We start from the raw sequence: 16,177 nt of genomic DNA on the forward strand, positions 1-16,177 counted from the left end.
TCAACGTTTGAGGATTGACCAGTACAACAGAAATAGCAGCAGGCAATAGATAATACTGAGACCATAAAGAGGAGAGAAAAACTAAAGTTTTGAATGTTAAATTGATAAACTTGCAGATTGTCCCAACCTCACTTGAGCAGTAACCTACTGTGTCTTGCTAACGTGAAACTTGTAATTTATCTAACCATTGATTTGATATTGAAAATTTAGGTAACTAGAGAGAAAGGAAAATAAAGAACCTCTTATATCTAAACATAAGGGTGACAAAGTTTTTTTCTTTGACCAGACGAACTATAATCAGTTCGTTAAAAGTAATAGAAGGTGAGAGATAGATTTAGAGTTCACAGATTTGAGTTTTGCATACCAGAAATTCAGATACTACGTCGCATTAATGGCTTCGGCCTCAGTGACTAATGAAGGACTCTATTTTGACCAATTCTTATACCAAAAAAACGAATTATCTGTGAATTGTGTTCTTTTCTGAAACTGATTGCTCCCTCTTAGATTTGTTTAAAAACATAAACAGTGAGCAGCCTATAGGTATACAATATTGCGCTTTTGAAATGCCCCAATTTGAAATTTTAAGTTATCAAACAAAACTGGGAACAATATATGATTATTTAATTGGAATTAACTGAGTAGTTCCAACAATCGAATTTATTATTTAGCGAAGTTGAACGATTGGTTATTTGGACTAACGAAATAACGTTTACTGCGACGGTAATTTACAATATATCGAATATAACATTGCAAAAGCGAACTGCACAAACTTCTATCTCGACAGCTTGTAAACCGCTAACAACGAACAGGGCGGTATAAAACTTTCCCTGTCATTGACAGAACAGCCTTTACAATTCGCATATTGGAAATTATGTTCCCGAAACGATAAATTAAGCAATAAAATGTCTTCTGGCCATTTCTGTCTGTTATAGAGCTCAAGACAAGGAAAAACTAGGGAAAACAGAAAACAAGGGATGTTTCTGAAGAACCAAAAATGCCTCAGTAAGTTTTCATTACAACAACTTCTAAATTTTGAAAATAGTTGAAAAACACGTGTGTTTGTGAAACGCTATAAAACAGTCAAGTCAAAATCTAAGTGCTATTGAGAATTAATTCATTGAATAAAACTACAAAACACGTCTGTAACAGTTTCATTCCTTGTAATTGAACTTGACGGTTTTCAACTATCTTGCTAATCAGAAAAAAAACCCAGAGATAACAACAGCACATTTTTCGTCTTCATTTCTTTATACGGATGTGTCTAGATTGCATTTTAGATTGCTTTGAGAAACTTACCTTGAAAGAATTTGGTTGAAATTTACTCCATAATGACAAGAAAAGCTGCCAGTTTTTTTCATAATATTTGATATATTTTAATTCAAGACAGACATCATTAGAAAAGTATCACAATGTTGGGTTCTCGTTGTCACGTACAAACCGCCAAGTTGCCATATATCAATTAATGCCATATTGACGTAAGAGGCTACCAAAAATCCCTCTTAGTATTTTTTGACGTACTTTTTTAGACACGTATACAATTAGGGGATATCATATTGCTTGGTCTGTGGATAACATATTGGCTGGTCATCAAAAAAGTCCTAATTTGCGATAAAAGACAAAAAATTGAAGAAACTAGGCCGAAACAGAGGCTAAATTGAAAGGAAAGGCCACCAAAAATTGTTACAAAAAACTCCTGAAATTAATCTTTGTAGTGAAATTCAAGACGCAACAAAAGCTCCACATAATTTGATACCACATATGTTAGTCTGCGATACCGGTGGGGGTAGCTTAAAGATCTCCTTTTGAAAAAAAAAGTGACGGATTAAACATCAGACTTAAAGAGCTGGCTCTTTTTGGTAACGTAAGTCACTAAGGGATGATCCAAAACCTATTAACGAAAATTGACTAAAATGTTTTGCAAGAGAAAATCATAACAAAGCTGGCAGATTGCCAGAAAATAGCCGCAATAGCTTCATAGATCTGCAGTCTCAAAAAAACAGCAAAAAGACAGACCAAAAAATTCGTCTTTTCATTGAATGCTGATATGTTATATTTTGATTAAAAATCTGTATAAGTTTTTGCTGCCTCTAATAGCTGCTCTCAAATAACCTTCATTTAGAGTGACACGCCCATTTGACATTATCTCTTTGAATTAAAGTAAATAAAAGTCAATTTCAAAGTGAGGAAGTCATTTTTGAGAGTGAGGTAAGTCAAGTGTGACCAAAAATTTAATCATGCGAATGAACAAAAAAAACTAGCTCCACTAAGAGCGAAAAACGACGTCACACACGCAATTCAGTTGAAATTGCATGAACGAATGAACAAAAAGCAGATTTGAAGTGGTTGTGACGTCATATGGTCGTAATAAAAATCGCGACGACGAAATAAAAAACATAGCAGGACAAGTCCTGACACACAATTGAAAGAATTTTCATTGACTAAACAGAAAATTAGACCAAGAACGGACTATGAATGGATTGGGAAAACCATTTCGAAAAAAATCCGATCCAAAAAATCGAAAACACTGTAAAAATCAAAGTGAAATTGCCGCATGTGAACAAAAATTCACTAGCGAGAAAGCGAATTTTTGTTCCAACACCGTTTTCTCACTCTACTCTAAAGTTTCACGGCGAAAACTACTCGCTTTTTCGCTTCACTTCCTGTTTCGGCGTGACCAAAATCACTACTCCAATTTGACTTCAAAAATCATGAAAATGTGTGAACAGATCTTAAAAAAAAAGACAGCGCCCCAATACAATTCAAATTCTTTGAATTGTAAAAAACCAAGAGAAGGCCAATAATAGCCCCAGCTATCGATGTGCGGCTATTAAAAAGATGTCACGCTCTAAAATGCCGTTGCTGAGATGAAGAAACTCAGAATAATTGACTTTTCAACTTTGCTGTCTGAACAAATGGATAAAACAAAAAAGAGCGTCAGAAGACGAAACAAAAACATAGCAGTACAATCCAAGAATTTTCACGGGCTCAAAAAAAAAACGTTTACCTAGAATTGACGACGAAAGGATTTTCTAAAAAAACCTCACTCCGCCGCATATTTCACGCCGCAAAACAACTCGTTTTTTTCCGCTCCAATTCTTATTTCGGCGTGAACAAAACTATCACGCCAATTGGAATTCAAAAATCATCAAGATGTGTTAAAAAAATCTTTAAAAAAGTCCCCCAATACAATTCGGATTCCGTAAATTGTAAAAAAAACACCGCAATATAGCTACGCTAAGCTTAGAGATTCGCAGCTATGACAAACGTCAGCTACGATCCAATTATAAACAGAACCCGGGTTTTTGAGACCTAAAATTTGAAAACTAGGCTAAAATACTGGGCACTCTAACCACAGCCGCCCACATTCCCAAGCTCGTCTCCTATTTCACGTTTTAGTTGAAACAGAAAGTTAATGAGCGTTACAGCTTGAATCAAAGTTTGACATAAATCACCAAAAATTTTAACGATGCACAAATCTTTTCAGGTAAATTTTTTAGTTAAAGTCTTCAATCAAGTTGAAAAAATTTATACATTTTCTGAGTGTTGGTCTGATGTTTCGTGATTCAATAAACCGAAAAGCCAACGCATAAAATGTAAGATATGACATCAGGTACACACTATTATCCACTAAAACTGCCATCCGGACTTACGAAATCAAGACGAGATAGATCAAAGGTAGCAGAGTTCAATCGAGACGACTTGAACAACAATTAAAATTCACCACTTTTTCATCAAAAATTCACATTATAACCTTGAATTCATACCTTACGAGCAGCCCATTAATGATACTCCAATATACGTTTACAGCTTCTAATTTTCCCAACTCACAAAATTTGGGTTAAAGAACTTTTTTTGTTAAGTCCATTTTGTTTTTTTTTTGGTAAGTCCATTTTGGCCGCTCGATACCTTTTCGAGGCAGAAACATAAAAGCGATTATTAAAAAAACTGTCGAATCCATCGTTGAAGAGATTTTTTTAGAAATTTTCATTTCTATGAAAAATGACGCTGGAATCCTTCGCCTCTTGCCAATCGAGCTTGACCGCTCCTCGAGTAAATTCAGAGCTGCATAAACACTTAGAATTTCTCAGAAATTATCACATTTCTCCGTCGCATTTATGTAATCAATCATCTATAACTAATACGACAAACTATCTTAAAAAGCAGATTTAAATTTTACATAAAAAGTTGGATGATTAGGCTAAAACAAAAATTCATATTCTTTGGTCAAACAAAACATTCATCAGTCAGAGTAATCAAAAAAATTTTTCACAAATCCCACAAAAACTCCCGATTGAAATTGGAACAGAATAAGAAAATAAACAGCATTTCTAACAATTTTTTTAAAATTGGAATAAAATTGTGAGCACCTGCACACGAGATCTAAAGAAGGTCAATTACGCCTTGCACTAGTATCAAATAGCATAAGCTTTTTAGCTGTGAAGTCCTTGAACACTGACAGTAGCAGTTTTCAACCAAAAACAAACTCTATTCAATTGAAACATTGACTAATGTAAGTCATAATCCAAACGTGAAAATCACTTGTGTAAATAAAAAACAAAATAAGATGCTAAAGAGAAAAAAATGTACTGGTAGACTTAGGTTTCAACTCAAGTATGTTTTCAACTCAAAAATACTTGGCTAAAACCAAACCATCTACTCAATTAGTTTATTTTTCTCTGCAAAATTTTTCTGATATAGAAAAAAATAGCATAAACAAACAGCAAATACTTAAACTTTTTGAGAAACTGTTCACAGAAGTAATTTCAAACGTACGTTAGAAATTATTTTTATGTTCAAACCATAACCGACAAAAAAGGCAAACAACAGACCGTGGCATGCCGAGAATTCCCGGGAAACAGACATGAAAGAAAAAACACTATAGGTTCAAAATCAATTTAGTTTTCAATACGCACCTCTTACAAGTTCTGCGGTCTCAACAATTGTTTGCCAATAATCCTTCAATACATTTTTTGGCGAGTCAGTGACTAATGATACAAAAAAGGGAGAAAAATTTAACCAGAGCCAGAAGTGCGAAACATTAAAAACCACTAACAATCACACGAATATCTGCACGCAATAAAACACAAACATTGGCTGAATTTGAATTTTTTCCTGTATATTTATATAGCACAAAGAAGTTGTGGAAACAGCGGATTCCACAAATAAAAATATATAAATCCAAAGTTTCAACAGTAGTGGATGCTTGCAAATACTAATGTATCTTAATTAAGCGCCCTATTATTTAACACAAGTTTTTTTTAGCGTGTCGTTTTGTGTGATCAAGCTATATTGAAGTGCATCGACTAGTTTTTTAACTTTTACACAGGACATGGTTTCTTTTTCAAGCTCAGGTAGCATTTTTGATTTAGTAAAAAAAATTATCAAAATTCTACCACGATACCCCAGAGATGTCCGAGTTGAATTATAGTTTGTATAATGCGAGTGGTTTTTGAGCAAGTATTGTAGAAAAAAAATTTTGATTTGTGGTCAAAACCTCATCATTTTGTTCGAATGTAACCCAAAGTATGATTTAAGGCTGAATAAAAGCAGGTAATTTATGTATAGTTCACTAATTGTTGAAATTTTGAACTCGAATAAGGTCTCAAAGATGGAGTCACTTGGTTTCTTTCTAAAGACAATTCTCAAACTTTTCTTTTGTAACCTTTCAATTTTTCTGCAGCTTATTAAACGTTGTTCCACCATAAATAACAAACACATACTCAAAAAAAGGTACCACCGTAGTTTTGTAGAATATCAAGATGGTGTTGCGACTGCAAGTCTTCCTTAGCCTTGCAATGATTCCGATCCATTTCTTTAATTTTAAACAAATGGACTCCAAATGTGATTCGAAGACTAAATTCGCGTCTAGAATTAATCCTATATAATTGTAAGTATTGCACTTCTGAAAGCGCAATTTTGATAGTTTGTATTTGCCTTCGTTTGAAAAAAAAAATTCATTACAAATGTTTTTGACTGGTTTAAATCCAATTTATTTTGATGTAGCCAAAAATCCTTCAATACATTTTTTGGCGAGTCAGTGACTAATGATACAATAAATGGAGCAAAATTTAACCAGACCCAGAAGTGCGAAACATTAAAAACCACTAACAATCACACGAATATCTCCTGCACGCAATAAAACACAAATATTGCCTGAATTTGAATTTTTTTCCTGTATATTTATATAGCACAAAGAAGTTGTGGAAAAAGCAGATTCCACAATTAAAATATAAATCCAAAGTTTCATCAGTAGTGGACGCTTGCAAATACTATTGTATCTTAATTAAGCGCCCTGATATTATTTGAACACAAGTTTTTGTAGCGTGTCGTTTTGTATGATCAAGCCATATTGAAGTGCATTGACTAGTTTTTAACTTTTACACAGGACATGGTTTCTTTTTCAAGCTCAGGTAGCATTTTTGTTTTAGTAAAAAAATTATCAAAATTCTACCACGATACCCCAGAGATGTCCGAGTTGAATTATAGTTTGTATAATGCGAGTGGTTTTCGAGCAAGTAATGTAGGAAAAAAATTTGATTTGTGGTCAAAACCTCACCATTTTGTTCGAATGTAACCCAAAGTATGATTTAAGGCTGAATAAAAGCAGTTAATTTATGTATAGTTCACTAATTGTTGAAATTTTGAACTCGAATAAGGTCTCAAAGATGGAGTCACTTGGTTTCTTTCTAAGACAATTCTCAAATTTTTCTTTTGTAACCTTTCAATTTTTCTGCAGCTTTTTAAACGTTGTTCCACCATAAATAACAAACACATACTCAATAAAAGGTACCACCGTAGTTTTGTAGAATATCAAGATGGTGTTGCGACTGCAAGTCTTCCTTAGCCTTGCAATGATTCCGATCCATTTCTTTAATTTTAAACAAATGGATTCCAAATGTGATTCGAAGACTATATTCGCGTCTAGAATTACTCCTATATAATTGTACGTATTGCACTTCTGAAAGCGCAATTTTGATAGTTTGTATTTGCCTTCGTTTGAAAAAAATTCATTACAAATGTTTTTGACTGGTTTAAATCCAATTTATTTTGATGTAGCCAAAAATCCTTCAATACATTTTTTGGCGAGTCAGTGACTAATGATACAATAAATGGAGCAAAATTTAACCAGACCCAGAAGTGCGAAACATTAAAAACCACTAACAATCACACGAATATCTCCTGCACGCAATAAAACAAACATTGGCTGAATTTGAATTTTTTCCTGTATATTTATATAGCACAAAGAAGTTGTGGAAACAGCGGATTCCACAATTAAAATATAAATCCAAATTTTCATCAGTAGTGGACGCTTGCAAATACTATTGTATCTTAATTAAGCGCCCTGATATTATTTGAACCCAAGTTTTTGTAGCGTGTCGTTTTGTATGATCAAGCCATATTGAAGTGCATTGACTAGTTTTTTAACTTTTACACAGGACATGGTTTCTTTTTCAAGCTCAGGTAGCATTTTTGTTTTAGTAAAAAAAATTAACAAAATTCTACCACGATACCCCAGAGATGTCCGAGTTGAATTATAGTTTGTATAATGCGAGTGGTTTTCGAGCAAGTAATGTAGGAAAAAATTTGATTTGTGGTCAAAACCTCATCATTTTGTTCGAATGTAACCCAAAGTATGATTTAAGGCTGAATAAAAGCAGTTAATTTATGTATAGTTCACTAATTGTTGAAATTTTGAACTCGAATAAGGTCTCAAAGATGGAGTCACTTGGTTTCTTTCTAAGACAATTCTCAAATTTTTCTTTTGTAACCTTTCAATTTTTCTGCAGCTTTTTAAACGTTGTTCCACCATAAATAACAAACACATACTCAAAAAAAGGTACCACCGTAGTTTTGTAGAATATCAAGATGGTGTTGCGACTGCAAGTCTTCCTTAGCCTTGCAATGATTCCGATCCATTTCTTTAATTTTAAACAAATGGATTCCACATGTGATTCGAAGACTAAATTCGCGTCTAGAATTACTCCTATATAATTGTAAGTATTGCACTTCTGAAAGCGCAATTTTGATAACTTGTATTTGCCTTCGTTTGAAAAAAAATTCATTACAAATGTTTTTGACTGGTTTAAATCCAATTTATTTTGATGTAGCCAAAAATCCTTCAATACATTTTTTGGCGAGTCAGTGACCAATGATACAATAAATGGAGCAAAATTTAACCAGACCCAGAAGTGCGAAACATTAAAAACCACTAGCAATCACACGAATATCTCCTGCACGCAATAAAACAAATATTGCCTGAATTTGAATTTTTTCCTGTATATTTATATAGCACAAAGAAGTTGTGGAAACAGCAGATTCCACAATTAAAAATATATAAATCCAAAGTTTCATCAGTAGTGGACGCTTGCAAATGCTATTGTATCTTAATTAAGCGCCCTGATATTATTTGAACACAAATTTTTTTAGCGTGTCGTTTTGTATGATCAAGCTATATTGAAGTGCATTGACTAGATTTTTAACTTTTACACAGGACATGGCGTCTTTTTCAAGCTCAGGTAGCATATTTGTTTTAGTAAAAAAATTATCAAAATTCTACCGCGATACCCCAGAGATGTCCGGGTTGAATTTCTATGAGGTTTTTGCTGGTAGGTATAATGCGAGCGGTTTTCGAGCAAGTATTTTAGGAAAAAATTTTGATTTGTGATCAAAACCTCATCATTTTGTTTGAATGTAATCCAAAGTATGATTTAAGGCTGAATAAAAGCAGGTAATTTATGTATAGTTCACTAATTGTTGAAATTTGAACTCGAATAAGGTCTCAAAGATGGAGTCACTTGGTTTCTTTCTAAAGACAATTCTCAAACTTTTCTTTTGTAACCTTTCAATTTTTCTGCAGCTTATTAAACGTTGTTCCACCATAAATAACAAACACATACTCAAAAAAAGGTACCACCGTAGTTTTGTAGAATATCAAGATGGTGTTGCGACTGCAAGTCTTTCTTAGCCTTGCAATGATTCCGATCCATTTCTTTAATTTTAAACAAATGGACTCCAAATGTGATTCGAAGACTAAATTCGCGTCTAGAATTAATCCTATATAATTGTAAGTATTGCACTTCTGAAAGCGCAATTTTGATAGTTTGTATTTGCCTTCGTTTGAAAAAAAATCGTTACAAATGTTTTTGACTGGTTTAAATCCAATTTATTTTGATGTAGCCAATGTGAAACAACGAATTTCAGTATTAAATTCTTCAGATGTTGGTCTTCTTTTGAAAGAGGCTGGCGTCGTCGGCAAAAAATACGGAGTGGATAATTTACAAGCGTCCACAAACTCATCAAAGTACCGTATAAACAATACAAGAACCAGAACAAAACCTTGAGGAACTCCATTTTTTACTATCAGTTCTTTTGATATTCTATTTTACCATATAACACACTGTGTTCTTGATTTGAGATATGAGAAAACCAGCTTAAAACCTGACCTCTAAGTCCAAAGTTTTCTAATTTTTTCAACAGCAGCTAGTGATTTAAAGTGTCGAATGCCTGTTTCAAATATAGGAAAACCGTGGTGCTATCGTTCCATGGTTCTTTTTCCAACCTCATGTTTTCTACTACATTTACGAGTGCATGAACTGTTGACCTCGGAATACGGAAACCGAGATGATTTTCACCAAGAATTTTGAATTTCTCAAAGTCGGCTATTTTGATTTTCATAATTTTTCAAAGATTTGTCCAAATGAAGGCAAAATCGAATGACGGTCGGTAGTTACTGACATCAGTTTTTGATCCCGGTTTGAAATGCGGTTGGATAATTGCTCGTTTCAGGCTATTTGCGAAAACTCGGCTCAAAAAAGATTCGTTGATATAATTAACTGAAAAAGGCGCTAAAGTTTTGTCAAATCTCTTAATAAAGGTGTAAGTGATCAGATCCACACCATGCAAAAGAAGTTTGTAGGCTTGCTATTTGTGACAGCACTTCTACCACATTTGTTTCATATAGCATCATAAATTGTTCTTCAGGATAATTAGATGAAGGAAAGCTTATTTGGGGTAATTTGTTTGCTATTTCATCTGCAAGATTTACAAAGTGTTCATTGAAATAGTCAGCTATGGTACTGGGCTCATCAGTTCCAATATTATTGAAAAAAATGTTATAACTTACATCACTTCAGCTGTTCCTGCCTATCATTTTGTATATAATTTTGTATATTTTCGTTGAGCACCTACCACAGTTTTGAATTTTTTGTATGAAAGTCTTTTCTAGGTCGTTCATGATTTGAGTGCTCTTGCTTTTCAGTTGAAGATATCTATTTTTAACGATGTTAATTTTTGTTCTCGACCATTTTGTTCTTGCATTGCTTCTCTTCGCAGAAAGATTTTTTTAATCGACTTGTGACCCACTGTTTCCTATATTTGTATTGTTTGGTTTCAACCAAGGCTGGTATTATTCGACTACAAAATGTAAACAATTACAAAATGCGTTGAAACTTTCATCCGTATTGTTGATCTGAAATATGATTCAGTTATTTCCAGTTCCTTTTTTGTATTTTTCAAAGTATTTTGTTTTTGAAAACAGACATACTACGTTAAAATGCTTTTATCCTGGGTTTTATCATATTTTCTGTGGGACGAAAAACTACGGGAAAAAGATCTCTAATGTCATAACTGATAGATTCTACTATGCATTAATATTTATCGATATTTGCTAGAAATAAATCGAGGGATGTTTTTGTTGTTAACGTTTCTCTAGTTATACCCGAAACGATTAGGTTCGAACCATTACTAGAGATAACATCTTCAAATCGCTTTTAATAGGAGTCAGAGATAGTTGATCTATATTGAAGTTTCCAAATACGATAATGTTTTGGTTCACGCCCACCATAGTCTCAGGATAGCTGTCAATTTCAGTCAAAAACTGATTTTCATAGAAACCTGGGGGAACATAGTATGTAATCAACGTATAATTTTCTTTATATGTACTTTTTATTTTTAATTTTACGTTTAATTTTTATACCTAGGCTCTCATTATAAATCGTTGCAAAGCTTTCTGAGAGAAGAATAACCTGCCTGCAAAATATGGCTACTCCTCCACCAATTCCTACCCGGTTTTTAGTAATTCTTTTCTGATAATCTGATAAAATGAAGTGTTCTTCATGAGAACCCTCCTGTATCCAAGTTTCAACAAGGCAAACCACAGTTGGTAGGGACTCAAGTGTTTGCAAAAAACCTGCAGTTCCTCAAGTTGTTTGTTTAGAGACCGAAAATTAACAAGCAAGACTGAGAATGTTACTTTTGATGCATAAGTTCTGTTTTGCTGAAATGAAACACCGTACATATTTTGTTTTATGTTCAAAGGTATATCATTTCCACTGTTCGTTGCGTCCATATCAGGCAAAAAAGTTCTTTTGTTATTCAAGAATGGAGTACCATTATTTTGTATAGTTTGCAAAGTCTTTTGTTTTCTCCTTTGATAATCCGAGAGCTCGCTGATGTCATCAACTGGTTGATATCTTTCACCATCAAAAGTCCAAAAGTTGGATTCCTTAATTTCATACTGAATGTCCACTTCGCGAGCTTTTTTCAATGATATCATCCTTTTTCGCTAGTCGTTCATGAATAAAAAAGGAATCCCCATTGAATTTCTGAGACCTCTTAACCATGAAGCACGTTTCAGAATAATGTCCCTTTGTTGCAAATACAAAAATTGAACAACAACAGGCGCGATATTTCCATTTTTAGTGGGTGGGCAATCGAGATTTCGTCGGGATTCAAGCTAACCTGTAATTTGTTGTTTACTATCTGTAAAATTGGTGCAAATACATTACCATCAGCTGGGATGTCGATGTTAGTAAAAAAAAACGGTCTGTTTTGATACCTTTCTACTGTTGTTAATCGTTTTTGTAACTGTTAGATGTTATTTTCTGAAGTAATTTGTTTATTCCGAAGTTTTTCGAGACGATCCGTAATATTTAGTATGACTAGGTTTTGTTACAGTATTTTTTAAGTTTTTCAATAATTTGTTTCAATTCGGCAATGTTTTCTGCAGTAAGATTCTCTTGGTTGACCATTTTGATAAAGCAACGTGAATTTCAAAGCTTTTGAACAGCATAAAAAGAGCAAGAAACAGCAATTGCTTTGGAAAACCGGTTTAGAAAAAATTAAATCTTGCTTTCAAACCCCGTGGAGCTAAGCAAACCAAAAAATGTTGAACAATAAAACATATGCGAGCAACAAAAACACATGACAATTGTTTGGAAAATTTAACTCTTGCTTTCAAACCAATCTACGTGCAGCTAAGCAAACTAAAATAAAAAGTCCAAAGCAAACAAGGCTTACCGAATTTAATAAATTCTTAAGTAAGTAAACATTAAATCAAACAAGCCCCCCCCCCCCCAAAAAAAAAAAAAACTTTAATATAAAATATCTCAGCAAGCATCAAAAACAGCGAAATGATTAAAACAGCTCAAAATGAGGTGTGAAAGCCTAACTGTTCAAAAAGCTTGAAAATCATAAACTGCTAGAAGAAGGCCCACGTGAACATAGAAATTCATTCGTTCAGCAAAACTTTCTTCATACTTTTCGTTGTTTTAATAGAAGAATACATTTTTCGCTCTGGTTTAGTAAAAGTTATGGCCAAAGCAACCGCATTTTTTACTGATCCGCTATTTCGCTCGGAAAACCATGAATCCTCTTCGAGTCGTAAAAAGGACGGCTATAAAACAATAGCCATTTGTTTATCTAATGGTGGTTATTAAAAATAATCATTTGGTAGGCTGGAACACTTCCTGTCCCAGCACAGTCGATGCCAATCCCACTTGTTAAGAACTACATGAAGTACTCAAGATATTAGGAAACTAATCAATATGAATAAAAGGCGCGAAATGATCCCGGTACACCTCTGGTTCTCAAACCAAACCGACGTTTCTGAAAGTCCGTTTTACCTAAATTACGGAAAAAAGAAGTCAAGACACCGTTTCAGCGTTATAAAGTCTAGTCTAACACGTCTCCAGTACCCATCATCAGGCAAATAAAAAACTACATATTGAATCATTTTTCTTCCTACAAATAAATTTCCTCCCTCATTTAAAGCATACCCGGACCATGTATTTTCACCTGCGTAAAAATAATACATTTTCCCACTTGAGGAATTTGATTCACTGAAGAAAAATTATGCTACCTTAAGCTGGGAAATGCCGACAACCATTTTTAATTGCTAAAATAATAGTGTTGACTAGCGTTGAAAATGGGTAACCTGATTTTAGTGCACATATTAGAACTTACATTTTTAGATGTGTAAAAAATGTCCTGCATTACTCGTCTGATTTCTAGGGCATTCTCAACAGCTGAAGTCCAGTAGCTCCTGGCCACAAAATAAGGGGAGTTTGGGTTAAGTTGAGCAGAGCTGGAACCCGCTGCTTTGTTGCGAGAAGATATGTCCAAATCCACCCGACTGTTTTGGGGACCTTCCGTTAACATTGAACTCGTGTGGTCCAAAACGACCAACACGTGATCATAACTTATCATTTTAATCTTAAGCCAAAAAACCCTTGGATCAAATCGCTTCGAAATAAGCGTCGAAATAACTGCGGAAAAGCACAAATTGCTGCAAACGTAATATTTTCTACAGTCTCATCAGAAGTAACCATCGCAGAGAAGCAAAACGCGGAAACGATAATAAACATTTCCAAATATTTTTGATTAATTGCAATAAAATGAGTCCAAAAGAGTAATTTGTTTAATTTTTTCTGCAACAATTCATATCGCAACGGATAATTTATTCTATATTCTACTCTGGTGTAGACCTGCTCATGGTAAATATTAGAGTACTAATATTTATCACTAGTAAATATTAGTGATAAATATTAGTACTCTGGTGTAGCGTCCTTAAAAAAGCAGTTGGTCATTCAGATACGTTTAGTCGATACGTTTCTTTTAACATTTTTATCGTCGAGGTCAAACTTATTTCAATTAAAGCAGTGAAATCAAAACAATCACTATCAGCTAAACATAATCGATTTCAAAGAAATTCAGTTACAATCAGTAGCTAACTCATGAGGAGGAACAAAGTAACAGTGATTAATAGGAAACTTATTAACTGTGATCAAAAGGTAGAAAGTCAGTGCTGATGAAACTGAAATTTGGAGCATTGCAACTGGTCTGATTTCCAGAGTTTGAAACTTAGCCCTGCTTTCACAAATATAAACGCTTTCGGATCCTTTTCTCAGCTGGTTCTAGATGCTCTCGTTTGTTTACAGTCCCTCGATCATGCTTTTTGTAATTTAAAACACATCTGCGATAAATTAATGAAGCTTGTTAAATTTCATTCCGTGGAAGCCTTTTATTAGGGACCTTTACTGCACATATGAGTTCCTTTGACCATAAACTAATTCAAAGTAAACATAAATTCGAAAATGCAAAAGTCATTTTGAGTAAGGTATGATCAAAATCTAGGCACGCAAAGGAACTCAAAACCTTTGCTACAGAGAGAATGAGAAATAGCGTCACGCGCGCAAACACTGTTAGTGAGATGAAGAAGTCATTCAGAAAATTTTGAATTTTTCACCTTTGCTGTGTGAACCAATGTAAAACAAAAAAGAGCGTCAGACGACGAAACAAAAAACATAGCAGGAAAAAAAAACATAACAGAATTTTCATTGACTAAACAAAAAACTAGACCTAGAACGACTATGAGTGAAATGGAAAAACCATTTTTAAAAAGATCAGATAAAAAAACAAAAAAAAAAAACAGAAAATCAATGTCAAAATGGCGCATGTGGACAAAAAACCACTAGCGAGAAATGGAAATTCGGTTGAAACAATAATCTATGACTAAAACGAACTATGAATGGATTGGGAAAACCATTTAAAAATAAATCAGATCCAAAAATTTTAAAAAAAACAGTAAACATCGAAGTGAAATTTCCGCATGTGAACAAAAAAACCAGTAGCGAGAAAGCGCATTTTTGTTCAAACACCGTTTTCTCACTCTACTTTGAAATTAGAGCAAAAAAAATCACTCCGCAAAACCACTCGCTTTTTCGCTCTACTTCCTGTTTCGTCGTGACCAAAATCACAACTCCAATTTGACTTCAAAAATCATGAAAATGTGTGAACAGATCTTAAAAAAAGACAGCGCCCCAATACAATTCAAATTCTTTGAATTGTAAAAAACAAAGAGCACCGCAATATAGCTCCACTCAGCTTACAGCTATAAAAACGATGTATTCTCAAATTAGGACCGACATATATACCAGTGATGTCAAAGCCAGACTGGTCATTTTTTCTTCACCAAAATGAACAAACATAACCGACTAAAGGTCGGAAGAATTGCTCTCGAACGACTAGTGGGAGCTCTAATCAATTGCAGCCTGCTGCAGTCGGCGGGGTGGGGATCTAAATGGGTCTAAGACGGTCAATAGTGGGCTTCAAATCACCATATTAGAGGTTAACATACCACTGTTAAGATTTAAAGTAAAAATGGCACCAGCTTCGGCGCACTTTTCAGTTGGCTTTTAGTATTAAATTACCGCCAATTGAGTTCAGCTGCTTGAAATTGTCATTGAGAGAGAATTTTAGATCACGCGAAACGCAAAAAGTCAAGGCAAGTCACTTGAAAATTGTCAAGCGAAAATTTTGCATAAAAAAGAGACGTATACAATAATTGCTAAGAACTTCGTTCAAGAGCAAATAAAAATTGAAATAAAAACAATTAACATTTGTTCAAGTAAACATCTAATTTTTTCAAATAAAAATATGAGAATCTGAACTCAGCTTCTGGTCAACTTTTAAATTGAACTTATTACAATAAGGTTCTTCAAGAATCAAAGCTTTATGATTATCAAGTTAACCCCCAGTTAATTTATTTAGATTTTGCATTCTCAAATAAGATTCATGAATTGCGCTGCAATATTTTATCAAACGATCGGCCGAAAACTCATACAACATTCTCCACAAAATGACGTCAAGAACAAAAATTTGGCAGCAGAGCATTAGCATTCAGGTCACAAACTAAAATCGAAGAAAAAAGCTAAATCGAGCAAGAAATAGATAATAACCCCGACTTTCAACATTTTCATTCATCAATCTTTTGCCTTACGGTCAACATTAAGTCATACAATTTATTGTGTGGAATAAAAGGCCTACAAGAAATTCAATCTATGGAATTGAAAACACCAATTCTCAAACTTTCCAAACAGAAGCAACACTTGAAGAAACC

At 33.8% G+C, this 16,177-nt stretch overlaps 1 protein-coding gene across 2 annotated transcripts in view; it reads right to left on the reverse strand.

Annotated features, from left to right (window-relative positions):
- LOC142344032 (uncharacterized) overlaps positions 1 to 13,521 on the reverse strand; it is a 59,607-nt gene extending 46,086 nt beyond the window's left edge. For both annotated transcript variants that reach the window (XM_075395493.1, XM_075395494.1), the window contains exon 1: positions 13,243 to 13,521. In XM_075395493.1, the coding sequence (XP_075251608.1) occupies positions 13,243 to 13,485 (243 nt within the window). In that variant the 5' untranslated portion in view covers positions 13,486 to 13,521. The remainder of the gene's footprint in view (positions 1 to 13,242) is intronic.
- Between the last annotated feature and the right edge of the window lie 2,656 nt (positions 13,522 to 16,177).

Source organism: Convolutriloba macropyga, chromosome 8 (assembly GCF_964194025.1).
Source record: "Convolutriloba macropyga chromosome 8, txConMacr16.3, whole genome shotgun sequence".
Classification (NCBI taxonomy): domain Eukaryota; kingdom Metazoa; phylum Xenacoelomorpha; order Acoela; family Convolutidae; genus Convolutriloba; species Convolutriloba macropyga.